The 26,592-nt window shown below is 38.6% G+C and overlaps 1 protein-coding gene and 1 long non-coding RNA gene across 2 annotated transcripts; both read left to right on the forward strand.

Moving 5' to 3' along the window:
* Nucleotides 1-3,355: 3,355 nt before the first annotated feature.
* LOC119731195 lies at nt 3,356-15,141 on the forward strand. Its single transcript, XM_038204269.1, has 5 exons — nt 3,356-3,377; nt 11,166-11,290; nt 12,041-12,100; nt 13,903-13,984; nt 14,746-15,141. The coding sequence occupies exons 2-5, from the start codon at nt 11,227-11,229 to the stop codon at nt 14,840-14,842; spliced, it is 303 nt and encodes a 100-aa protein (XP_038060197.1). The 5' UTR covers nt 3,356-3,377; nt 11,166-11,226; the 3' UTR covers nt 14,843-15,141.
* Nucleotides 4,392-4,807, forward strand: LOC119731196. Its single transcript, XR_005271439.1, has 2 exons — nt 4,392-4,692; nt 4,729-4,807. It is a non-coding gene; the product is annotated as an uncharacterized LOC119731196 (long non-coding RNA).
* Nucleotides 15,142-26,592: the final 11,451 nt, after the last annotated feature.

Consider the following 26,592-nt stretch of genomic DNA (forward strand, 5'->3'; position numbering starts at 1 on the left):
AGACAATCTGATATTAAAAGGCCTCAATACTTGCTACGATCACTAAGGTGGGACATAACCAGTTAATTACAGAAGTTGACATATTCAGCACTTTCAATTTGTCTTGTAGGATTATACATGATCATAATCAAACGTTTACTGATCTATAACCACACTACCTGTTAGTACTTTTCTTGTTCCACTAATTCTTAATCCCATCCCACTTTGCCACCCACCGATCATTCCTGAAATAATTCGTTGTCTTTCGCGGCACATGGAAAATTTAAGTCTGTAATGATCTGTGCCGTTCTAAAGCGTATGTCCCTACCCCCCCCCCCCTTCCCCCTCTGATAGCTTGCAGGCAGTAAGGTTTTAGTTTTTATAACCGCCTGTCCACAACAATTGGACATAAAAAACCCTGACGGCCCTGACCTCCGACTCCCCTCCCCCCTGCAAAAATGCCTGGATCCGCCATCCGCCCTTCTGCTCAGTTGTTTTGAGCACGTGAACCTAATTAGCCTGCCCTTGGATCTCTGTCTCCAACAGATAAACTGGTTCATATAAATCTATCAACAAGCTTAATCTCCTTCCACCATTGTTTTCTTAAAGGGAATACACATCATTTGTTTTTGCTGTAATTTTCAGAAATGGATGGAATGGGGGGTTGGAAATATATAGCAAATATAGTGACACTGACTTTTTTGAGCGGGGTTTGGGTTCGAAAATGCTATAAAAACCAAGAAAAACTATCATTTTCCTGTAGTCTGGTTACCTGACTCCATATAAGAAGAAACAGAGCAGTTTACATACATTGGGGAATTGTAAGGTCAGGGAACCAGTCTTGCTGGCTCGTACCCGTTCATAGGTTTGTAATCGATTGCAAACAAGTGCGATGGTCACGGGGCCAGTATTTGGGGAAAAAAGCCAGTTGTTTCCAACGCTGATCGGCCGATCAGCGTTGGAAATTGATACAAAAATACCACTTTTCTTGAAAATGACAGTATACCAGGTGCACACTGTCATTCACTAACAGTCCAGCAAGGTATTTCAAAATGATTTGGTAGTTTTATTTTTTGATGTTTGCAAATGTTGTATTTTCCCTTTAATTCCCTCTTCTGCTCAGTTGCACAATAACTCACTGGATAATATTTTCGCATGCCTGTCTCAAACAGCGATGCTATGATAGCTAGCACATCCTCAGCAAGGTTCATCTGGATCTGGTAAAACTATTAAAAATGTCCAACCACCCTAGGGCTCTCTTCATACACTTCCCTGTACCTATATTCTCCATCGTACAGCAAGACGGCTCATTTTCTTGATGAAAACGAAATCATTCCAAAATTGAAGCATGCCGGTGCATCATGAATTTATGATAAAGAAATTAACTACAGGGCTCCGAAGGCGCGTCTTAAAAGAGCGCTGACCGAATTTATTGCCGTATAATAAAACCTGACTAGACACGACATTTATATAATTTGACGTCGCCGATGATGAAATTAATTTTAGCAAAATGTGCTTGGTACTTTTCATTGGGCTCAAGGGATAATTTAAACATGTTCTGTGTTCCATTATTATAATTAATAACAATGTCCGAAGTGTCATAAAAACAGACAAAGTCTTCATGGTAATATGTGTCTGGTAATTAGGATAACATTACGTCTGATATCGAGAGTCACATGTTCACAACTTTAACGCAGCACACGCCTGCATGCCGCTTCCACGTGAGTATGGTCAATGCAATACGCTGTGAGCTATCCCTTTATATAGTTCCTGCCAGGGTGACCGTAAGGTACTGGCAGCATTCTGCTAGATGTACTTTCAAAATCTGCTAGATTTAACAAAAATCTACTAAATCACCTATCATTACACGGAATTCATTATAACCACTTATGCTCACATGCAGTATATAATTTCCTTAAACAAAAGAAATATAAAATTTCCTTTAAAAAAATAATTGATTTTTTTTACTGCACGTGTCTATACTGGCATAAGTATTTTACAGTCAGGCAGCTTCAAATTGAAGCTATTTCAAAACTAATCGGCTATATTTTCAAATCTGCCATATTTTCCCGTCAAATTACCAATTTTACAAAATTCTGCTTGCTCCTTAACGAAATCGATCTGCTAAACTTTCTGTCTCACTAGTTTTTGTCCCGAAAAATTCTGTCAAATTTAGCCGAAATTCAGCTAAAACGGTCACCCTGGCTCCCGAATTATGTGATGTAGTGAATCTATTATGCGGTGTTGTCAATCCATTACGCAGTAACTCCACGTAAATGGGTTGACGACATCACATAATGGACTGACTACATCACATAATGGATTGACTACATCACATAATGGATTGACTACATCACATAATGGATTGACTACATCACAAAATAGATTGACATCACATAATGGATTGACGACATCACATAATGAATTGACTACATCACATAATGGCTTGACTACATCACATAATAGATTGACGACATCACATAATGGATTGAGAACATCACATAATGGGTTGACGACATCACATAATGGATTGACTACATCACAAAATAGATTGACGACATCACATAATGGATTGACGACATCACATAATGGATTGACTACATCACATAATGGATTGACTACATCACATAATGAATTGACTACATCACATAATGAATTGACTACATCACATAATGGATTGAGAACATCACATAATGGATTGACTACATCACATAATGGATTGACTACATCACATAATGGATTGACTACATCACATAATAGATTGACTACATCACATAAAGGATGGACTACATCACATAATGGATTGACGACATCACATAATGGATTGACTACATCACATAATGAATTGACTACATCACATAATGAATTGACTACATCACATAATGGATTGACTACATCACATAATGGATTGACTACATCACATAATGGATTGACTACATCACATAATGGATTGACTACATCACATAATAGATTGACTACATCACATAAAGGATGGACTACATCACATAATGGATTGACGACATCACATAATAGATTGACGACATCACATAATGAATTGACTACATCACATAATAGATTGACTACATCACATAATGAATTGACTACATCACATAATGGATTGACTACATCAGATAATAGATTGACTACATCACATAATGGATTGACTACATCACAAAATAGATTGACGACATCACATAATGAATTGACTACATCACATAATAGATTGACTACATCACATAATAGCTTGACGACATCACATAATGGATTGACTACATCACATAATGCATTGACTACGTCACATAATGCATTGACGACATCATCAAATTACGTTTACCCGGTAACATCATAAATTGGTACGTTTGGCGTTCCATATCCACCGCCGTGCACCCCGCACTGAGGTAATAAGGTGCCAATACAACATTGGCAACGAGAATAAATCGGTAATTCAAATGAAGTATCATTTTTTTGGAACATTTTTTCGGCGTTTGTTGAGAAAAACAAATTTCGTTGACAAGTATTTAATGAACGATGTATCTTCGCGTTTGCTGAGAGATATCTTATGAGGCCACACTCGTCAAAACCAATGACATGTTGTTAATATATTTTGTTGGTTTAGATATGTACATGTTTGAGAATTTTTCATAATTACATAGTGCTGTAAGTAATAAAGAAGCTGTTAAAATTATCCATAAAGTGTACAGCGTTTTTTGGTACATGAAAATTGATTCGCCAAAGATAACAACCATTGTCAGCCTAAATTGCGTTAATACTGCCAATCAGGTCAAACTGTTGGAAACAGGTCAACTCGTACGCGAACCAACTCGTACGCGAGTCAACTCGTACGCGGATTGGTCAACTCGTACGCGAGACAACTCGTACGCGGGCCATTTTAGGAGTGGTTTCGAGGATTGGGTTGGCATGGTTGGTAAGAATTTGGGAATAGTGTGACGGGCAGTCCGTAGTTCAATGTGTGACCGTTGTGTGTGATTGGGAGTGAGAGAATAGACAATTGCACTAACTGAAAACACAATCGGTCCTTTTCAGGGCCACCACGCATTTGCAGTGATATTAAATAAAATTCAATTTTTTTAAAATAAATCAAATTCACCTCCCCATTGTTTTATTTTACAAAATATAATTTGGAGACATAATAATTAGGACTAAAAATTATCGGACCAAAGCTAAAAATTAATTTTCGGATCCAAGAAAAAAAAAATATTTTTAGGGCAACCTCGAATTTCTGGTGAAATTAAATAAAATTCTAATTTTAAAAAATCAATGAAATTCACCTCCCCATTGTTTTAATTTACAAAATATAATTTGGATACTGAATAATTAGGACTAAAAAATTATCGGACCCAAGCAAAAAATTAATTTTCTGACCCAAGAAAATCGCATTTGACGGCAAGAAACCTCGCATTTCCGGTGAAATTATATAAAATTATGATTTTAACAAAAAATGAAAAAATCAACTCCCCATTTTTTCTTTTTTTACAAAATATTATTTGGATATATAATAATTAGGACTAAAAAACTATCTGAACCAAGCAAAAAACTGGCGGACACTGTCCGTACAACTGTATAAGCATGCGTGATGCTATATTCCTTTTTTTTATAGTAGCTCCTTTTTATACAATAGACCTCGCAAATATCGGTGTTTTCTTGTCATTTTACTTGTCTAACCAACCAGCAATTGTACCGCGGCATACACAGGTTACAGCGATTCAATCATGCATTCTTTATACACAGTGCGCGGTGCGGCGGGAACCAATCATACTGGTTATCGCGAAGACAACTTCCCAATCAATCAAGCGAACTTGTAAAAAAACAAACAAACGCAGAATTCTTCTACTGTAAGTAGCACTGGCGGATTCAAAAATCAACTACATTTAATTTGAAAATCTCCACCTTTCAGAAAAGGTAAAATTATGCCGACCTACCGTACCGAACCTAATTTCATCTGTCCATGTGAGCTAAACCAATCGTCTAAACTCACGCGTACGAGTTGGTCCGCGTACGAGTTGGTCCGCGTACGAGTCGGTCCGCGTACGAGTCGGTCCGCGTACGAGTCGGTTCGCGTACGAATTGACCCGCGTACGAGTTGGTCGCGTACGAGTTGGTTCGCGTACGAGTTGACCTGTATTCCAACTGTTGAGCGTCACTTCCAACAGAAGGCGTTGGCAGTATCGAAAGTGACCGGCTGTCGATACAGCCCAAATAACAGCTTCTTCGTAATATAAATTCATTTAAGTAAGTAAGGGCTAATAATGTAACAACATGGCGATTAATATCAACAAAGCTTCATCCGAAGAACTAACCACTCTTCCTGGGATAGGGTTAAAATTTGCTCAGATTATAACTACTGTCGGAAACGAAAAGGGCAATGTAACGATAGACGACTTCCATGAAACACCACCCCTTCAATCCAAACTACATGAATTGTCAGAAAAAGGGTTAATAACCGTTGAATACACTGATACGGAAAATGGCAATGAGTCACCCAAACCAGAAATCAAACCCGACCCAAATATTGCTCTACTGGCTAATCAAATGAGTACGTTGATCAAAGTTGTAGAAGCTAATACACAACAAGTTACGAAGGCCATGCACACCCTTTGCACAAGAAGTGACGAGTTTGAAACCAAAATGGTGGCCCTTTTACAAGGAAAGCCAACAGCAAAACCAGAAAAGCAAGCTACGCAATTTGCACAAACAAAAGAACTGACTGGGGATGCCACAATTGATGCAACGCTGAAAGCCATAGGGGACAAAGCCCCGCCTATACCCGCTTATATTCTCAATGCAACGCATACCAATGGTGAAATTTGATCTTAAGTACGTTAAGGCGTTGATCTTAAGTACGCGAAGTATGCACAAGCCGAACAAAAGCCATTCATGGCTCACTATACTAATCCGCCCATTGTCTCTCAGCCCTCTGGACAGCACACTGACCATAAACAAAAGAATCCTGCGCCACAACAATACTGAAAAAGAAATCTTGGAAATAGCACTTTGGGTTGCTGAGAAAATGGTCATTTTTCATCATGTATACACCAAAAAAGTACCACAGTAAGGGGCCATTCGGAATTTTCAATGTTTTAAAATTTCGATCTTTTTTCCAAATTGTGGGTGGGTGGGTCAAGCTAAATAATTGAAAATCGAAATTCACTTTCCATGGAAAAAAGAAAAAAAACGAAAAAAACAAAGATAGATCTTTTGACTTGTCTGAACTACGCGCAAGCGTTCCGATATCGCGATGCGTGTTTCTTTTCCAACTTCGTCCCCTGTATGTACTGTCAGTGGCGTAGCCAGGAATTTTTCAGTGGGGGGGGGAACATTTCATGGGGGCGTCATGTAGATCAATGATAATTTTTTTAGAAACTCAAAATCTCAGTGGGGGAGGCGACTGGGGGGGGGCTGTCGCCCCCTACGCCCCCCCCCCCCCCCCCCCCCGTGGCTACGCCACTGCAGGTCATACAGTTAAAGTTTATGTTAACTTGTATGAAAAGTCAAAGAAAAGTAACTCCCTTGATTTATTTGACACCAAGTTTGTGTTAACTTGCCGGTAACGCCCTAAAAAAATTATCCAGACAAATATGCTTATTTTGTAACATTTTCTGTTCGTCTGTCGGTCTTCTATGTTTACTTTTAGGTACCTTCAATGGTACTATGTTTAATTAACCTGTTCATTTGTGTAATTAAACTAATAACGCACATTATAGTTGCCAAATATGGCACTAACAAGTTTGAGGTCGGCAATTTCCTCTTTAAAAATCTGGGTACGTCTGGTTACCGTACACACAATTGTCCTGGAAATTTCTCACTGTGTCACACAGCTCCAAAGGTGTCGAATGTTTGGCTGTTCTCATTATGCACCCTCCCGCTGATGTTTATGGCATGTTAACGCAATTTGGCGGGAGGAAGCACGCGAGATGGTTCGGAATAAATCAGGTGTTTGTGCCGTCTGGGTCTGCCGGGTTCATTCTTTAATTATAATATCAATGCCGTTGCCATGGGGATGAACCCACTTTATGATTACGTGAACTTGGGCTTTTGTTCGTCATAAATATTGCCAACTTGTATGCCTATTGCTCATCGAGGGTAGTTTCCCTAACCTTTTTGGCTGCTATTTTGAACCACATCACGCCAGAGTAAACAGACCTCTCTATGGCCAGGCTATCATGGCTGAACATACACGGAAATGGAACACTGTAAATGAAACGAAATATTCCCCATGAACTTGTGATTTCCAATTATTTTATTTCCTCAATCAAATTTGTGGTTGGCTTTTCAGAGCCAGCATTAGTCCACGATCAATTAGGGCCTAAAAAGCGATATTAAATGCTCCGTTTTGTTCCACAACATTTTGTTGATCATCGTTTTGCGTAGTCTGGTTCCCAGACCAAAAGGTTCCGACTATTCCTGATGAATCTTAGGTCAGGTAGCCTCCGGTAATACAATGTATTACAATTTACATCACGTGACTAAAACGGGAGGAATTCTTTCCGAAAGTGTCCGAAGTTTGCCGAATTCATTTCGTCGACAATCGGATAGTGTCAGAGTATTTCCGAGTATAATATATGTTTTATTAACTGCTAATTGCTTATTAAAAATAAAAAAAATAGTTGATAATTAATATCCATTGCTTTTATTTAGAAAACTTGAAATTCAACGACGATTTTGCACTCGGATCGTATACGAGGGGCGAACTTTTTGCTGCGTCGTGCACTAGTTTGAATTTGACGACCGTTACCGGCATTTTCCAAAACGCGGCGTGGTCTCAATTCGGCTCCGCCTGCTAACAGTGCTGTTTGGGTGTCCAACTTTGAAGATTCCAGGTTAAAATTAGTCAATGTTTTTTTACAGAAGTATTAAACTGTATGATATATGAAGCAAGCGATTTATTTTTAAAACAATTATCGGAACATTAAAAGCTTTATGTGATAAAGCGAATTCGGAAACGAAGTCGAGCTTTGAAAAAGGGCCGTCAATGTCGTCATGTTTCTGGAAGTAAAGACAAGTAATAAAACGCAGTTTTAGGAATTCCTTTTAAACGTTTATAATTATTTGCGACAAACCATAAGCAGTCTTAGGTTGACATACACTGAAAAAAATATACATGAAATTCTTCAGTCTTTAGTAAAGATCTAAACCCCAGTCTAGTTAGAAAGATAAGCATCACGGACTTCTTTCGACTTCAAAAAAAAAACGTTTAAAAAAGTTTTCACTGAAAGAATACTTCTCTGTGCTTGTAGGGAAAAATTTGCGTTGATTTCAGATGACAGATAAATAAATGGGAGGCGTATGAAATGCAACAATTCTTAGCACAGGCTGTAGTGGAGAAAAGTGCTAAACAGCGTCGTTGTATTGTGAACATATAAAAGCATTCAAGTCGCGTTCTTGCACACTTTCTGCAAGTCGTCATAGATATCCTTGAACCACTGCCCCTGCTTTGCATAACACTTAGTGAGTGCACATGAGTGAACGATTCGACTTTTATTCAAAGAAATTTCTATGTACAGTCACCAGACTCTATTCAGTAAAGCCCCCGTCAAAACGAAAGTAAACAATCCACGTGCATAACGCACGGCTACACCATAGTACAGTGTGGCAGGGACACCAACAAGTAACGCAACAACTAAAATATTTTTAAAAAATTGATAAATATTCTGATTGAATTTCGTTAAAAGATACTTGTTGGTGAGGTATCACATATTCTAGCAAATTGATAAAAATGTACAATATTACAATACATGTATGCAATTTTGAGGGAAATGGTCAAAATACTGTACAAATAATTTCACTTGATCATATTCACATGGACGTCGCGAGGGGGGACAAGGGGGGGGGCACTTGCCGCACAAAAGCCGCACAAAAAAAAGGAAGAAAAAAAAAAAAAAAGAGGCGCGAAGACACAGAGGTGTAAATTTATTGAGTTGGGGGGGGATGTCCCTGCCCCCCTCTAAAACTGATAAATCGAGAATGTGTTGAGAAATACAAGCATTTTTTGGCAAAACAAATTTTGCCCCCCTCTAGAAAAAATCCTGGCGACGCCCATGCATATTCATAATACACAAACCGACAATTTTCATTTTCAGACGAGAAATGAAACATGTACGTCATGTAGGCCTACGTGTATCCAATCGCTATAAAACTGGACTATTCAACCACTTGACTCCAAGACTACAAGGACCGCAGCCTGTGATGTGATGTCTGCCTAAACCTGATGTTTCCTTTCGCTCGTACCCCCCGCCCTGCAAACAGGGCGGGGGGGGTGTTACGAGCGAATTTGTTTCTCAGCTACCTCACGTGACAGGCACAACCTCGTATGTCACATGTCATCCACCTCATCCAGAAAACGACAAAAACACGGTCATCTTTGTTGCTTCCAAAACTGCAACCTGTCATTCCCAACAGCATATCAGCTGGCAAAACACAAGAAAACTGAAGGTCACCAGTGCAAAAGAGGAAGACCGACAACTTCACGCCATCACTGAACTAGACACACATGTACATGGTGTTCAAGTACATGTACATGTAAGTGCATGTACATGTACATGTTCAGTTTTTTATTAATCGAAATTAGGGGTGGGTGGGTGGGTCAAAATAATTTGGAAAAAAAGTCGAAATTTTAAAACATTGAAAATTCTGAATGGCCCCTAAGGGATTTTCACTGTATTTTGTGCATGTCCTAATCCTTACAAACAACACGGCACAAGAGTACAAATGCATTTGATGGAAATACCTTTTATTTTCCACTGGAACATGTATCTCATCCTTTTTAGTCCTAGTGTAAACCCTTTCAGCATCATAATATGTCAAAATACCAAAGGAATTGCACAAATGAAGGATAATTGCATCAGTGTTGGAGCAAAGGCTTTGACCCTCAAGGCCAAGGCCAAGGCTTTGAACCTCAAGGCCAAGGCCAAGGCTTTGACCCTCAAGCCTCGAGGCCAAGGCCAAGGCTTAACCCTCAAGGCCAAGGCCAAGGCCCTGTTTTATGAAATGACCACTAATATAGAACTAATTATAGTCACATGAGTGACACATCATCACGCAAGGGCGGATCCAGAACACAATTTGCGGGGGGGGGGCAAAGAAATTTTGGTCCCCCCAAAAAAGTGGGTCAAAAAATTACGGCTTGGGCTTCGGGGCCCGCTTAAGGGTACCGAAAAAAAATTTGGATTCGAGATGCTCTGTGGTGCGATTTGAGGCAATTTCTGACCATTTTAACTGATGTTTTTTGAGGAAAAGATGGTGGTGTACTCATTGCCTGCCTTTATCACGACGTCGCATAAAAAAGGGGTTTTTTGGGGGGGGGGGGGCATGGCCCCTTTTGGCCCCCTGGATCCGCCCTTATCATCACGAATTGCTCGTTACGAAGAACAACATTTCTTTACTTGCAATCAACATGCTCGCATAGGCCTACACCGTTTTGTGACTGCATTGTATCTATTAAAGTATAAGTTCAGGTCTTCAATATGGTTTAACTAAACAAAATAATGATTTACTTCTATATTGACACACAATTCTCCCAAGTGTAACAAAAGGGGGATTCAAGAAACTGATTTGGGAAATTTTTATTTGCTGGCCCAACATGGTCAGAAATATCAGCATTATCTAAAACAGATACATGCAAATCTTTAGCACTTATCAGGGATACATATACAACCAATCAGATCTATTCCATAGTTATATGCAATTAAAGTGATCATCTCATTAGCCCCACAAGTGTACGGAATATTTTTGCAGCAAATCTACTACAATGGTAACAAAATGTGATGCTACAAAAGTGGAAGTGTGCCCAACACACAAATCTATAGGGTGCTTCCCTCCTCCATGGTAATACGATTAAAATGGTAACAGCAAAATTTCGAACAGATTTATCTGGAAAATGAAAAAATCTATGGGCCTTGAAGAGCCTTGACTCAAAATTGCAAGGCCCTGAACCCTCAAGGCCAAGGCCAAGGCCAAGGCTTTTGCCCTCAAGCCTCGAGGCCAAGGCCAAGGCCGTAAAATCCAGCCTTAAGGCAGCCTTAAGGCCAAGGCCCAGCATCAAGGCACTACATCACTGAATTGCATAGTAGGCTTACAGTTAAATGTTTCTCAGGTTGAAGTACTTGTGTACAGGATGAAAAATTACTACTTTTACGTCCTTTTACAATTCTTTTCTTCACCTTGTAAAGGTCTGTCATTGTAGAACGATCGTCCCTTTTAAAGAGTGACCTGAGGTTAAACTTGGTGAACATGATGAAGCAGGGAGTTCTCATCATATTCCTGTTGATGGTGCTTCTGCTACCCAGTCCTGGTGGTAGGTATATTCTTTCAGACGTAGATCAAGTAATTGCTTCTCGCCTGGGCTTTTTGAAGAAGAAAAAAGGAACAGGAAGTAGACGGCCCCTCCGAATATTCGAATTCGAAAATAAATAATTCGAATAGTTGATAATTGATCGAATATTCGGCACAACCCTACCATTTTTCCCTGAGATTGGGGTCCCAAGAATCTTGGGGGGGGGGGGGAAGCCAAAAGGACATCTCCTTAAGATGCGGATTTTCTTCCGACATGCTGATCGAAATGTCGAGTTAAAGAGTTCAATAATTAATATGAATACTGTCTTCGCTCTTTAACGAAATGAAATTTTAAATCATAACGAATTTGCGAGGCGGCAAAGAATTCGACATATTTCAATTATTTTTTCCTTTTATAGTAATTGTTGGCCAATTTTTTAATTTTTTTTTCGTTGATGTCTCATTCAAAAGTTAATAACTTTTGTATTGCTTTTTAAAAGCAATTGGAAAACAAATGTTATTTTTCGGGTTGATACTCGAAAAAAATAGTGTGTAGCATCTTTAAAGGGCATGTGATGGATTTTGTTTCTGCTTGAAAAGAAAACTAGATTTGAGGAGTCGTTGGGGTGTTGAGGTGTTTGTTTGTTTCTTTCTTTCTTTCTTTCTTTGGTTCTTTGAGCGTTTTTTAAATAAAACTCTCCTCGAAGTTTGAAACATAATCTAAACATTCAAATAAGATTGGCCATTTTCCCCACTTAAAAAAAAAATCCAGAATGCTTTTCAAGAAGACGAAGACGCCGACCACCTGTGTCAGCCCCAAAGCCAGCAACATGTAAGTAGCCTTCGGTTTTTAATGTTAGTTTCTTGTTTTTCTTGCCCTTTTCATGTTTTTCAAGCTATTAGTCACTGGTACCCCACATCAAGCGTGCCAATTACATGGCAGCGCAGTGGAACAGGTCAGATGTACCATCGAGGAAATTCTACCTCTATATAGAGAGCACATGGCTACATTATTTGGCTGATTTTTGAAATGAATTGCGAGGGTAAAAAAAACTGTAACTAACAAGTTTATTTATGATTTTATCATATTATTAGGCTGATACATGACTTTTTCCAGTTTTTTTAACCAAATAAGTGGCTATATTGGCTGCCATATTTGCCGCCATATTGGCCGCCATTTTGAATTTGAGGCATGATAGCAAAAACAGATACAAGAAATGAATTTGCGGGGGTAAAAAACATATAACAATTTTATTGATGCTTTTATCACATTATTTAGCTGATATATGACTTTTTTCCATATTTGTTTTACCATTTTGGCGGCCATATTGGCCGCAATCTTGGCCGCCATCATGCATTTGAAGCATGAAAGCAAAAAAGGATACCAGAAATGAATTTGTGATGGTCAAAAACATATAACTAACATTTTTAAAAACTATTTTATCATATTATTAGGCTGATATATGACTTTTTCCATTTTTTACCAACATGGCGGCCATATTGGCCACCAAAGTGGCCGCCATCTTGAATTTGAATTGAAAAATTTGGTGTAGGTTAGTTCTGGGGGTGCACGGGGGGTCCCCGACTAGCCTGGAGACTGAAGAGAGTTGGAGATGCTACTCCTTAAGTCTTCAGTCTCCTGACGATGCCTAGAGCAGGCTAGTCGAAACGTTGAGACCAAAGACAAGTTATTTTAGAACTAAAAGCAGGACGGTTCTTATCAGAACAAAAACTACTTAGCGAAAGTTAATAATAAGCAGGACAAGTTCTTTTCAGAACTAAATATCTCCTAAAGCAGTAGTTATTACCACATGGTGTTACCGCAAACCGTAATGACGTCTTTACATTTTTTACCAATTAGGTGGCCATATTGGCTGCCATATTTGTCGCCATATTGGCCGCCATTTTGAATTTGAAGCATAAAGCAAAACAAGGGTACCAGAAATGAATTTGCGAGGGTAAAAAACATAAAACATATAACAAAAAAAATGTATTGATGCTTTTATCACATTATTTGGCTGATACATGTAAATGACTTTTTTCAATTTTTTTTCAATTTTGGCAGCCACATTGGCTGCCATCTTGGCCGCCATCTTGGCCGCCATCATGCATTTGAAGCATGAGAGCAAAAAGGGATACCAGAATTGAGTTTTTGAGGTCTGAAACATATAACTAACTATTTTATTTATGCTTTTATCAAACTAATTGGCTGATATATGCCGTGTTTTTTTTCAGTTTTTTACTATTTTTGGCGGCCATATAATATCTCCAGAGCATCGGATTTTTTTTTTACTGTTAACATCCAAAATGTGTTTAAGGACTTTAAAAGGCACCCAAAAAAATTGGTGTAGGGTTTTTTTGGGGGGGGGTGCACGGGGTCCCCCATACATACTCTCCTAATAGGCTAGCCAATATGCGGACTGTGTGCCAAGCCAGATAACTATGGGGACTACTTTTTATGGTGACTGCTCTATGTTCCGACACTCCTATGTTCCGACAACCTAGATTGTGTTACTCCCGGTTAGGGTTAGGGTTAGGAATAGGAATATGTGCAGTCGGATCATAGGGGTGTCGGAACATAGAGTTGAACCCTTTTTATTGGGCTCACTTATCTTCTTGTTTTCATAACTACAGCTGATACTCGGAGCTATATGATGTTTGGCACTGGTGGCGCTTTCCTCGTGGTAGTCGTTCTTGCTGTGGGTGGTGTCTGCTGGTTAGTATTATCAAAGATCCTATAAGGGAAGATAGGACTCTTGGTATATTTTTGTACGGTGACCTATGAAACACGATGACGTCATCAAATTGGGCTATGGGGAAGGGCGCCCCGGGTCGGGCGGTAGGTAGGTAAACGTGCCTGCGGCTACGCAGAATCTACAGAATCTACACGTACACGTGAATTCGAGTGGGATTTTCAGTGAAGAAAAAAAAAACTTCGAGAAATGAATTAAACAAGTGCAAGTGCGAGTGCACAGCAAGCGCCGTCTTGCATGAAAGTCTTGCATGAAATCTATCAAAATGATCCCTGCCAGAGGTTAAAAATGCGACACCCAAAAATGCAACGTTCCAAAACTTCAAGTTCCAAAACTGAAGATTTTAACCGTCTCTTTAGATTCAATATGGCCGACCTGTGAATTAGTCTGGTTCTCTTCCCCATTGTCCTTCGGACTATTATGCATGGGGGCCGGGAAACAGTTTACTTGTGAATAAGGCCATCAGGCCCGCGCACCTGGGCAGCTGTGATTGGTCAAACCTTATCAATGGGCGTGGCTTAATAAGGCTGCGAGGTATCATTGGCTGTTTTGTTATAAGGTTATAAGGCGGATTATTTAAACTTCCTCATGCACAACGCCTGCACTGCGACCACAACTTAATGTTTTCTTGTGAGGCGATATGTGGTTTCATTATGTGATAGGTATAAGGGAACTATGAATTATGCCATTATGAGCTGGGGTTTTATGGTCTCGTTTTGCGCAGGCGGAAGCGGACCAAGCAACTCCCTACTACTGCACCGACTCCCAACAACGAGAGTGCCGAGATGGCGGGCGACGATGAACCTGGTCCCGAGATGTGAACGGCGGCAGATTTGGACAGGGATCGAGCGAGCCTCATAATTCCCCGGAAACCGGCTCTTGTGTTACTTGATAATGATTTTATGTTATTGGCTCTTTGTTTATTTTGCACACAAGCAGCTATAGGCCTAGTATTCGTCTCTATAATGTCTCTTCTCTGTCTTTGAATTGATATTTTCGTCCGTAGTTGATATTTTCTTTTTTCCCTGGAACATTTTTCTTACGAAACGATAAATATTAGATCGTTAAAATTTCATACCCCTTTTTTCTTCCAAAAATGATTTCCCCCCCCCCCCCCTCTCCTAACGAAATTTAAATTTTATGTTTGATTTTAACGAACTACATTGCATGAAATGGGCTCCCAACACGTTCTGTTATAGACCTTTATCATGCTGCCACCATTTCAGTCATGATCCCAGTATCCAATAACAGTACTGAATGATAATGTGGGTTTTGGTTTTTTTTGCAAAAAGGAACCAGACTATTTTTCCTTCCAGCCTCGCTTTGGTTACGTTGATTTAAATGGGGAAAAATCAAGATGGCCGCAACATGATGATGGTCTTTACAACGAAGTGCATGGAAGAATCCTTTTCACAATTATTATGGCGATTGGCTTGAGAACTACTTTCACGGGTGACATCACTATAGGAGGGGAAACACATGCTAACGTCATTGGTTATTCACCCCAGAAATTGAATAGAAAGAGGGTCAATCAACCTTTAATTAATGTGTGTCTCGAACACCGTGAGAGTCTCAACCTTCAAGTTATGAGTAGAGATTTCCCGATTTTGTTTTTATTTTTGAAGTGAGAGTGTTTATCTTTTGACGCAGTGGTGATTTTTGTTGGTCTGCATCCCGAATCCGAGGAGCCTGCATGGACCGTGTTCCCTGAATGTATGTTATAAATTGTGAACTGTTGAATGGGATGGTGCCAGACTACATGCATTCTGGCCTCAGTTTCATTTTTTTTTGTTAAAATGTGGCTTAAAACATTAGGATATGTTTAATCACAAATTTTCGATTATTCATCACAGCAGGCTGGTATTAATTTGTAATGTACACCGTATTTCATTGCTTTCATTTCTCTTCGCAAGTTTCAAAAATTTACAATTTACCTCGCTTTCCATTTAATATGGCCGACTCGTCAATGAAGCCCATGGCAATTTCACGAGCAATAGTCGCAGTCGAATACATGTACTTGTCTTTTTTCCCTGTAAAATGTGACCTGCCATATCATAATGAGGAATAACCCCACCTTTGACTTTTAAAGCTATACATGGATCGTGTTGAAGCGCAAATTATATTGGCTTTCCAATAATACCAAGTTTGTTTCTGTACCTTAATTGTTTTTCAAAGATATGCCGCAGGAACTTCAACAGTGTCCCTCCGTCGGCCTCATTTCGAGAAGAACGACTTTGAAAAAAAAAAAGATATGAATTGCGCTGCCACCGGCAGTGAAAAACGTTCTTCAGTTCTTCCACTTGAGGGGGTATTTTTCCCCAACAATAATGCTATAGTGCAAGTATGAATCTTGGATACCTTGGCTACTCACACACACACAAATATCGATTTTGACATGCCTGGTTTTTCTAGTATCCGACTTCGTTGATTACTCAAAACAAGGTATTGGGGAACATTCTTCATTTTGCCACAGTAGGTCACAAATAAGTAAGACGGTAGAGGTCGCTATCAACAAGATGAATCAAATCCGGTGTTTTGGGTACTTTTGGCAGCGCTTCAGCGCTGAATATTCCGAATTTTTCACGTGCGCTGTGTTCAATCCAGGCCTAATCTTGTGATAGCGACCTCTAACGTCTTGTATGGACCAAGACTATACTTGAGACTTAAAAGTTTGTTCACTGTTTTTCGCGACCCGATGGTCGTCAATTTTTTGTCTTGAGGCATTGCCTTTTTGTGTTTGGGAAAGAAAATTGAGGAACATTAGGAATCATAATCTTTTATTCATATGATGACGATCCACTTTTATTGTTAATAATTACAACAACTTCCGGTTCTATTACTGTAGTTAAAGCTTACAATAACACTTCTTTCACTTCAAAAGTTTGAACATTTTGTTTTTTAATTTGGTGTTTCTACGTGTTGAGAAAAAAACCTGTCTTGCTAAGGCCAAAAAAAAAATAATAATAATCGGTCCCTGGTCATACCGAAGTTGCGGAATTGATGCGGCGACGCGGTGTTTTTTTTTTGGGGGGGTGGCTTTTTTTGTTTTCAAGCTTGAATTGTACAGACAAGGTGGGTACTATTTTGCTTTTTTTGTGTCCTCATTTTTTTTTGGGGGGGGGGGCCTAAAGTTGTTATCATTTTCATTCATCCCAAAAGTAATAGACCTGGCAATGCTGGCGGAACACTTTTAAAAGCGTGTGTGTAGGGGGGGGGGGGGAGGACAAAGCACGGTCAGTGCCGTCTGGCTGTTGCACATTCGAAAAGCGGGGGGTCGGGGGGGGGTGGGGGTGGGGATAAACCTCATTCATCAATAGGGGCGCCCTTTTCCAAGGGTACGCCATTGTGGGACTTACTGTGGGGGCCATGCCCCCCCCCCCCCCCCCCCAGTGGAAAAAGAGGAGCAATCCCCCCCCCCCCCCCCCCCCCGAAACCGCGGTTGTCGCCACCAGTGCCTGGTAATCTACCGAATTATTTTCAACAAGCTTATTTTGATTAAAGATCGTTCTGGTACCAAACACCCCACTTGAAATTATTCCGTCTAGCTAGCTGTCATATTGAAGAAATCAAGACTGAAGATGATTTCCAACGATCAGTTAATTGACTGATTTTTTTATATTAATAAAGAGTGCTCGACAAAATCGTGTTTCGTGATCAAACGGTTGTGCATGATTTTTCACTTTTTTCTCGAAAAGTGTGAAATCGATCGAGCAGAAATTTCAACAGGTTATGTTTTCAGCATTCTTCTTTGGATTTCGAGCGGTGTTATTACCTTCGCCAAGGAGGTTATGTTTTCATCGGATTTAGTTAGTTTGTTTGTTGGTTGGTTAGTTGGTTTGTTGGTTTGTCTGTTAACAAGATAACTCAAAAAGTATGATGGGCGGATTTGCATTAACAATATTTTAGGTGGGGTCCTTGGTGGTCCTTGGTGCAAATCGATTAGATTTTGGAAGTGATCCGGATCTGGGTCTGGATCCAGATTTTGTTTGAGGATTCTTCACCATTTATGCAAGTATTGTTTAGCCTTGGCGGAGGTTTGCGCTCTCAGTGGTTTCTAGTTTATTTTGGAAACGAAAATTGAACAAAACGATGATAATGAATCGAATTTCTGGTTGTCGGCTGTGCGGTAATTGACCAACAGAGGGCGCTGTGCTGTTTCAGTTGAAAAATAAACCGCGCCTGCTCCACTCTCTCTCTCTTCCACATTGATGGCCGTTCGGATGCCGTATTTTCTACCGGAGACTGCAGGAAAACATCGCCAAAAAACATCATTTCGACCGTAGGAGACCGATACACTCGCACCTGGAACCCAACGGGACTGGATGTTGTTTCAGTAGGCTGTTAAAATCCGGCTGTAAGCTGTTTCCCGAGTAACAAACGGTGGAAAATTGAGATGGATTCGAAGTTGAATACGGTAAGGTTTTCGTCTGGTTGTGTGTTGTGTTGAATTATTTATTGACAAGATCGTAAAACCCACGCTATATTTTTATGTTGTGTGTGTGTGTGTTTTGGCTGGGCTCGAAAAGAGGCGGGGCTTACATTTTCATTTTGGCACATTATGATTTAGGCCTACCAGGAAAGTGTGCTGCGGTTTTGCTTGTTTTTTTTTTTGCCAACAGCAACAATCGACTTATTTTCAGAGTAAGTCTAATGTTGTAAACCATATCAAGCTGTTTCTGCTGTTGATTTTTGTGTTGCACTTGCAACAGTGAAATTGTAGTTTAGGATGCCTCTATTTGTTTTACTAATGACAATTTTATCCAAAACTGACTTTATTATGATGACAATCAATTCCAAATGACAGAAAAATGTTGCAACCTGACGCCACCTTATTCTTCATAGGCCGATATTAGTGTTATCATCTCAAATGTAGGTCATTCATTGCAAAAATGATGATAAAAGTTAAAACATGAATCTGGGACTAAGAAACATTTCCAATTTTGTAATGTTAGGGAATACTTAGAACATTTCTTGATTCTCCATAAAATCTCCATAGACTTTGTACACAATCACAGAAGTGGCGTCAGGTTGCAACATTTTTATCTCAAATGACTTTTGCAGCCTCAAGCAATGTTTTTCATTTGGATTTTTATTTATTAAAACATTGTTTTGATCGGTACTTTTTTTGGCAAACATTTCGATTTTCTCACCTGTTGTTCAAGGAGTCACAGCAGCAGTTCGGACACCGTGTCATTTTACCCCATATTTTCCGTCTTAAATAAAAAACCTGCCCTCTTTCTGCAAAATAAAGCCTGCTGATATTTTTTATCTTAGCGCACTATTTAGGTGAGGCCCAAATCATAAAGTGACTTTTCTTGCTGGTATCGTAGGTTAAGTCTGGGAATTGTCTTTTCATTCACTATATGAAATGTTTCATGAACTACACTTTTACCAAAAGAGGTATAATATTCTGCCGTGTTTTTATATTGGTAAGATTGATTCTTCAAGATTTTGAAAATAATGGAGAAAAAATGTCTGTAGTTGGTTTGGATTTGGTGATGTATGGAAATGATAATTTGCTACAACAAATTGTAGTTAATGTCACATCAAGAATGAAAACTTATCAGTTTTGTAACCAGTGACTGTTTTTTGAGATTATAGAAAATATGTTCATGATTTGGTAAAAAATGGAGTCTTTGGATGGTGTACTGTTCAAAAGATAAAGTAGGTCCAACTAACTTGGAGAAAAATATTGATTTAGTGGATTGAAATTTGTTTTTGTCCGTTTACGTTATTTTATTATTTTTTTAGGCCATTTCCTTTTTCATAACGCTGTTGCTATTTTTACGGAAGTCGTCTGTTGCGCATGCATCAGTTATCAACAGAATGGTTCTTGGACTTTTAACTTCTCTCAAACCCCAAAATTCCTACAGAGCCATGAATCAGAAAGAAAAATGCAGTGTACTTTAGTGCAAAGTAGGATTTGATTTTAAACAATAAAAGTAAGAAATTGTATAGCGCCTATTTAGAAACTAAAAACGTTACTACCAAGATTCGAACCCTGCACCTTCGATCGGCACTCAAAATGCACATTATTTATATCTAACTTATTGAGGAATTTCAAACCACGTACAGGTATGTTGCAAATTTGCAATTTAAGCCACATTAGGGCTACCTTATAAACCAAACACTGCTGAATCCAACAGGATCCAACAAAATCATAAACCCGTTGGAGCCTGTTGGATTGAGCAGTAAACGCCTTTCAGAGTCGGATTCTGTTGGGAACTGTTAAATAACGCCAAGTTGGATTCTGTTGGATCCAGCAGACAACCAAAAATTAGGCACAGTGGGATTCTGTTGGATTGAGCAGGAAGTTATCGATGGACTCTGTTGGATTTAGCAGGGTAGTCCTGAGGAACCCTTGGGGGTTAGGGCTTAGAGTGCTGCGTTTTCATGTCACGGTACACATAAATTTGTGACATTTTTTAAACACCTTTAACAGTCTTCTGGCTGGCTCGCAAATTCAATTTCAGTAAATGAGATTTTTGTGTGACGGCGTTCGGTAATTCTGGTAAAACCATTTATACATATTTCTGGAGTCTGTTATGATACTCCACGTTTCATTGTGAATCTATCCACCAGACAGACCCTGGACATGTATGGGTTCCCTTGTGTCCTTCCAACAAAAGGACAAAAATCGCTGAATTATGACAGTTATTCCCGGCATTGACCTTTGGAACTTCAGAAAATTTGGTATTCAGCTCAGACTACAGGTAAATGCCTACACAAAGGATCATGTACGTAGCGGACTGTACATTTTTACATAGATTTGTATTCCATATGCTCGTAACTCAACAAACATACAATGTATCAATTGATTTCTTGTCACGTATTTATTGAATTACAGAATTTGTTTCGAATTCTAAATAAACTGTTGAAGATTGAGCCGATTCTTAAAATCAAACCAGAAGTCTAAACTAGGTTTGACTACTCTTCCAAATTTAGCCATAACTTTTGAATAAGATGTTGTTAATAATATTTTTTCCTGAAATTCTCGCTTACTATTTTATACATACATTTTCAGTGTTCGCTCTCCATGTTGTCCACATTGAAAAAGTAGGGTCCCGTTTAAAATTGCAGTCTTGGTTAAAGTGGCCTGAAGAGTTTGAAGTTAATTAATGCAAATTTAATAGGTTTTTTTAATGCGAATTCAGGAAGATTCCAAACAATGCCAAGATACGCTACCGGTTACAAATTAGTCTTTTTAAGTTGACAAAATACATTGTAGATTTAGAATAGAATCCATACGTAAACAAATGTACATTTGGGGACATACATGTACCCTACGTGTACGGTACATGTGCATACGTACATGTTCATGTACATGTACATGAACCATTCATGTACATGTATGCACATGTACAAGTACTGGACATATCAAAATAATTCTAAAGATGAACATTTGAATTTTGGGACCCCCTCCAAAATATAATAATCCATTTATTGTTGCCTTTTCAGGCTAAAACACCTGCAAGAAATGTACGGCTATGCAGATGTACATGTTCATTTTCAGGAATAAAGTTCATTGTACTTTGTTCCACTTGTCCCTCTTACATGTAAAAAGCTTTAAGCTATAAAGCACAGTAAGTCGTTTCATGGTGTCAGATTGCTTGAAGGTCATTGTATTTGAATGGCTTCTTTCTGCTACAGCTGGGGGGGGGGGGGGAGATAATTCACCTTCTTGAATAGCACTTCTGAAACCATTGAGTGGAATTACCGGTATGCAGATTATGCAATAGGCATAAATAGTGGTACTTAATATTTATGGATGCACTCTATCAATTCCATGCTTGTTTAATCCATTTTTATAATATGCACCCGATTTCTATTCATTTGCTTTTTTTAAAGGGAATGTACATCTTTGGCGTTTGCTGTAATTTTCAGAAATGAACTATTTGAGGGGTTAGTATAATAGATCAAATATTGTTACACTGACATGTTTTAAGTTTTGTGTTCGAAAATGCTGGAAAAACCAAGAAAAACCAAAAATGTTCAAGTAGTCTGGTTCCCTGACTCCACTAAAGATGAAATGGATCAATTTATGGATGCCGGAAAATTGTAAGGTAAGGGAACCAGTCTAGCTGGCCTGCACCCGTTCATGAACATGTAACCAATAGCAAACAAAATTTGGACTGAAAAAAAAATGGTAAATTTGGAGCAGTAGTTGAAAAATAGTTAGGTTTTTCCAAAGGTGGTCGGCCGACCACCGTTGGAAATTCATACAAAAATACAAAAAATGGTAGTTTTGTTTTTTGATGTTTGCACATGTTGTATATTCCCTTTAAGTACATGTACTTGCTCATGTTGGAGTGTAGTAAGGATTCCATACGCTTAGGCTGAAAGTTGCCTTTTGCTATTTTCAAGTTTCATCCCGAAAAATAGATTCCTTTTCTAAATTGCTCTTTTTCTAGCAATAAAAATGTTATAAGCCTACCGGTACCTTTGAATGAGACATCGACCAAAACAAATTGGTCCATGTTAGTTCTATCAAATTATTACTTTACAATTTCGATTTATTGACTGTTACTCCGTTTTTGCAGGGTACATAATGTAGGCTGGTTCCCGCCCCACACTCAGTATCGATGTATGGACTTGGAGCCAGTCTGCTCGCAAAGTTGATCAGTTTGTGTTTGTGCCAAAAACAAAAACTTGTTTGTTTTTTTCCAGAGGGTTGCAGACATCCAAAATTAGGGGAAACAAGTTTTTTTTTTTGGTTGGAATAAAAAAAACATTCAGGTTGCAAATTTATTAATAAAAAAAAATCTAATTTTTCTGAAGGGCACCAGGAACGCATTATTGTATGAGAGGAACGATTTGTAAACAGCCGTGTCCTATGTATGGACAATGTATGTGAATAGGGCTACACGGAGGGCAGGGCTTGAACAAAATATCGCGTAAATCAGCTACTTTTTTGTTAAAAAATCATTTTATAAAGATAGGTATCGGTTTTATTTTAAGTAAAATAAATGTTAATAAGATGCAGATTCTTTAAACCGGATTTTTATCTGTAGTCATTTTCAGCAGGGGTGAAAAACTTATAATTTGTAGATTTTGTTGATTTGATTTGATTTGATTTGGTGGATTTCTATGCTTTTCTAATAAATACTTGCACACTGCACTGTATTTTGTGATTCTTACATTTGCTGCATGTATTGTACTGGGATTTCCCTTTACACGTCCCATTGTCCAATTTCCAATATCCTACGTGTACATATTTGATCAAGGGCAAACTTTGCAACAAAATGTTCCTTGTAATGACAATTCCATTCATGACTAACACCGGTATGTACTTAAGGTACGTGTACGTCAGAACTTCATTTCATATCATGGGCATTTTTGTTACTTACACTCACAGTATGTGAAGAATCAGTTCTAGCTTATCTGAAAGAAAATACCAGTACTATAGGGTTGTGCCGAATATTGGCCTACCAAATAGTTGAATGTTATTCCAAAAAGCATTTTATCTAATGGAATACATGTATTTGAAAAGCATTTTATTGTATGAGCAGTGTCGAGAAGATGACCAAAAAAAAAATTAATGTGATATTTACATGTAACTTTATTTGTATTTAAAGGGAATATACAACATTTGCAAACATCGAAAAATAAAACTACCAAGTTTTTACGAAATACCTTAATAGGATGTTGGTAAATGACAGTCTAAAGCATCCTGTAAAATTATGGCACCTGGTGTGAAGTCATTTTCAAGAAAATGGTATTTTTGTAAAAAATTTCCAGCGGTGGTCGGCCGACCACCGTTGGAAAAACCTAACTATTTTTCAACTACACTGCTCCAAATTTACCATTAATTCAGTCCAAATTTTGTTTGCTATTGGTTACATATTCATGAACGGGTGCAGACCAGCTAGACTGGTACCCTTACCTTACATTTTTTCCAGCATCTGTAAATAGATCCATTTTATATTTAGTGGAGTCAGGGAACCAGACTACTTGAACAGTTTTGTTTTTCTTGGTTTTTCCAGCATTTTCGAACACAAAACTTCCGTTCAGTACGGTAGTTGAGCAGTTTTATTCTTTGTCTATAGTCAAATGCATGATCTTGGAGCATCCGATAGGAATTTTAGACCTACCGGTCATGCAAATATTTAATATCTGTTGTACCAAATAATCATTTCTCTTGAAATAAATATGTGTGTGTAGTTCACATTGGTATTTACCAGTTTACATATTAATATGATATTTCTGCAACTTGACAATGATCATCATAAGACACAAGGCGCCATACATGTTCAGTGGGTTGTCGATTGAGAAAGACAACTGTTGTTTGTTATCGTACGTGAACGTGTACAATGCATGCAGCGTGTGTGTAGGCAATCATGCATAAGGCCAAGGACACATTAATAATGCAGGCCTATTATGCTGGATATTTACAGTGAAAAGGGGGAATTTTACAGTCAGGGAAAACACTGTGAGAAACGAGATCTGATATTTATTTTTTAAGCCAAACCTTGGAGCACATATATTCATACATATTGTATGTGTCTCATTTGAGGTTAGCTTGTAAAAATGCAAATTACACTGTACCATTTAATTATCTTGATCTTTTTGTGCAGTTACCGGTTAGTTCATTTGATTTTAGGCCAAGTTAAAAAAGAAATCAGTTTCTCGTCCCCGCCAGCTTCCTTTTTTTCCTGGCCGCCTCAGTTTTGTTGTTGTTGCTTTTGTTTTAATGATATTTGCAATCTTTTTATGTTTCCCAGAAAGTTGTAAATAACATAACATGTTTGCAAGTTTGTGATCTGGGAGAAAGGGTGACGACTTCTTTGGAGTAAAAATTAATATCTGCAAAACAGTCAACAAAATGGAAGAATCTATCTTGAAAAATATGCCATCTTGGGAAAAAAAGAAAAAAAAAAGGAAGCCTCCCTTTTATTCAAAAAGCCAGGACAGAACTACTTTTTTTTTTTTTACTTGGCCTTCTGCTTCAAAATTAGCAAATAAGTTACAATACATATACTGGTACCTACATGACCTAACATACATGTATTGACAAATTACATATCACATTTATTATAAAGGCATAGGCCTACCCGCACACTTTACTCGCAACCCAAATTACTGACCGGTAAAGTAGTGCAACTGACCTTTGACACCATTTTGGACACTTTTGCCAAGCTGGTACCGTTCATGCATTATTGATCAGCATTGAGCTGATAACTGATGCCACTGGGAGCCAGACCATGATGTCCGTATCATAAAGATCCAACACCTTCGTGTGATCTCATGTTGATGGACTCGGTGGCGGAATTGCTGGTGGGTGTCAATTCCATCTCTTGTCGACAGCTGCTCACCAAAATACAAATATTCCATCAAGTCTTCTGTCATTACCATTGTGGGTGATCTATCGGTACATGTTTTGTGTATAGGCCATGCATTGGCCATAATTAACCTATTGCGGAAGAATCACTTCAGAATCGCGTCAATGCAGCTTGTGAAATATTGTACAATTACCGGGTATACAAATGGACGCGGAACGCGCAAAATCTGAGACAAACAAAACTTAGTTTACAAAAAACTCCATCTATGTTGACTGAGGGTCGTGGCCAAATCGTCCATTGGCCACCGGTATATTATTCACTGAAAATGCCTCATTTACATTTTGGCCAAAATAAACTTAAAACCCTAACCCACCACACTCCTCCAAAATCCTCCTGGCAGTTTTGGAGGATTCTAGAGGATTGAGGATGAATGGTGATTGAATCAGATGAGGATTCCGGAGGATTGAGGATGAATGGTGATTGAAGCACATGAGGATTTTGGAGGATTGAGGATGAATGGTGATTGAAGCACAAGAGGATTTTGGAGGATTGAGGATGAATACATTTTGAGGCAGGACTGTCTGATGATTTTGAAGGATTTGGCGTTGGTTATCCTTCATTTAAACACGAGTGCAAAATTTTGGGATGAGGAGGATTTTGGAGGATTGACGATGAATGCATTTTGAGGCAGGACTGTCTGACAATTTTGAAAATTTAGGCGGAGTTGCAAAATTTTGGAGGATTTTGGAGGATTGAGGATGGTTCTTAGCAAAAAGGGCCTAGGGGGTTAGGGGTATTAATGCCCATGTCTACATACACATGTATGCATGTTGCTGATCATTGCCTTTCGAAAGTGTGAATGATGTACATGATGTATACATTGTTCATTCACGAATTGAAGCGGGAAGTACATGTAAGTACTTAAAAAAAAAATTCGGGTGAAAAATTTATTAAAAAAATCAAAAATTTTCTACTTATCCCACAGCCAAAGAAACCCTGCTGCCAGTGCTATTTCACAGTATTTCAGAAATTAAGTTGTAGGTTTTCCAAACCTGCTGCTTGCAAATTGGTTTGTGCTGGCAGTGTTACACACTTTCCTTCTGCAAAGGTCAACTGAAATTGTCTACATCTTAAAAGGATAATGTCATTCATACAGAATTCATTTACCTTTTCTCAGAAAAAAATTGTACAATCACTGCAAAAATGGTAAAACGCGTACGAGCATAGTATGCACATAACTACCGGTATTCGCACTTATGTGAAAAAATAGACTTTTCTAGTGGTTTCACAAC

This window comes from Patiria miniata, unplaced genomic scaffold (assembly GCF_015706575.1).
Source record: "Patiria miniata isolate m_02_andy unplaced genomic scaffold, ASM1570657v1 HiC_scaffold_23, whole genome shotgun sequence".
Classification (NCBI taxonomy): domain Eukaryota; kingdom Metazoa; phylum Echinodermata; class Asteroidea; order Valvatida; family Asterinidae; genus Patiria; species Patiria miniata.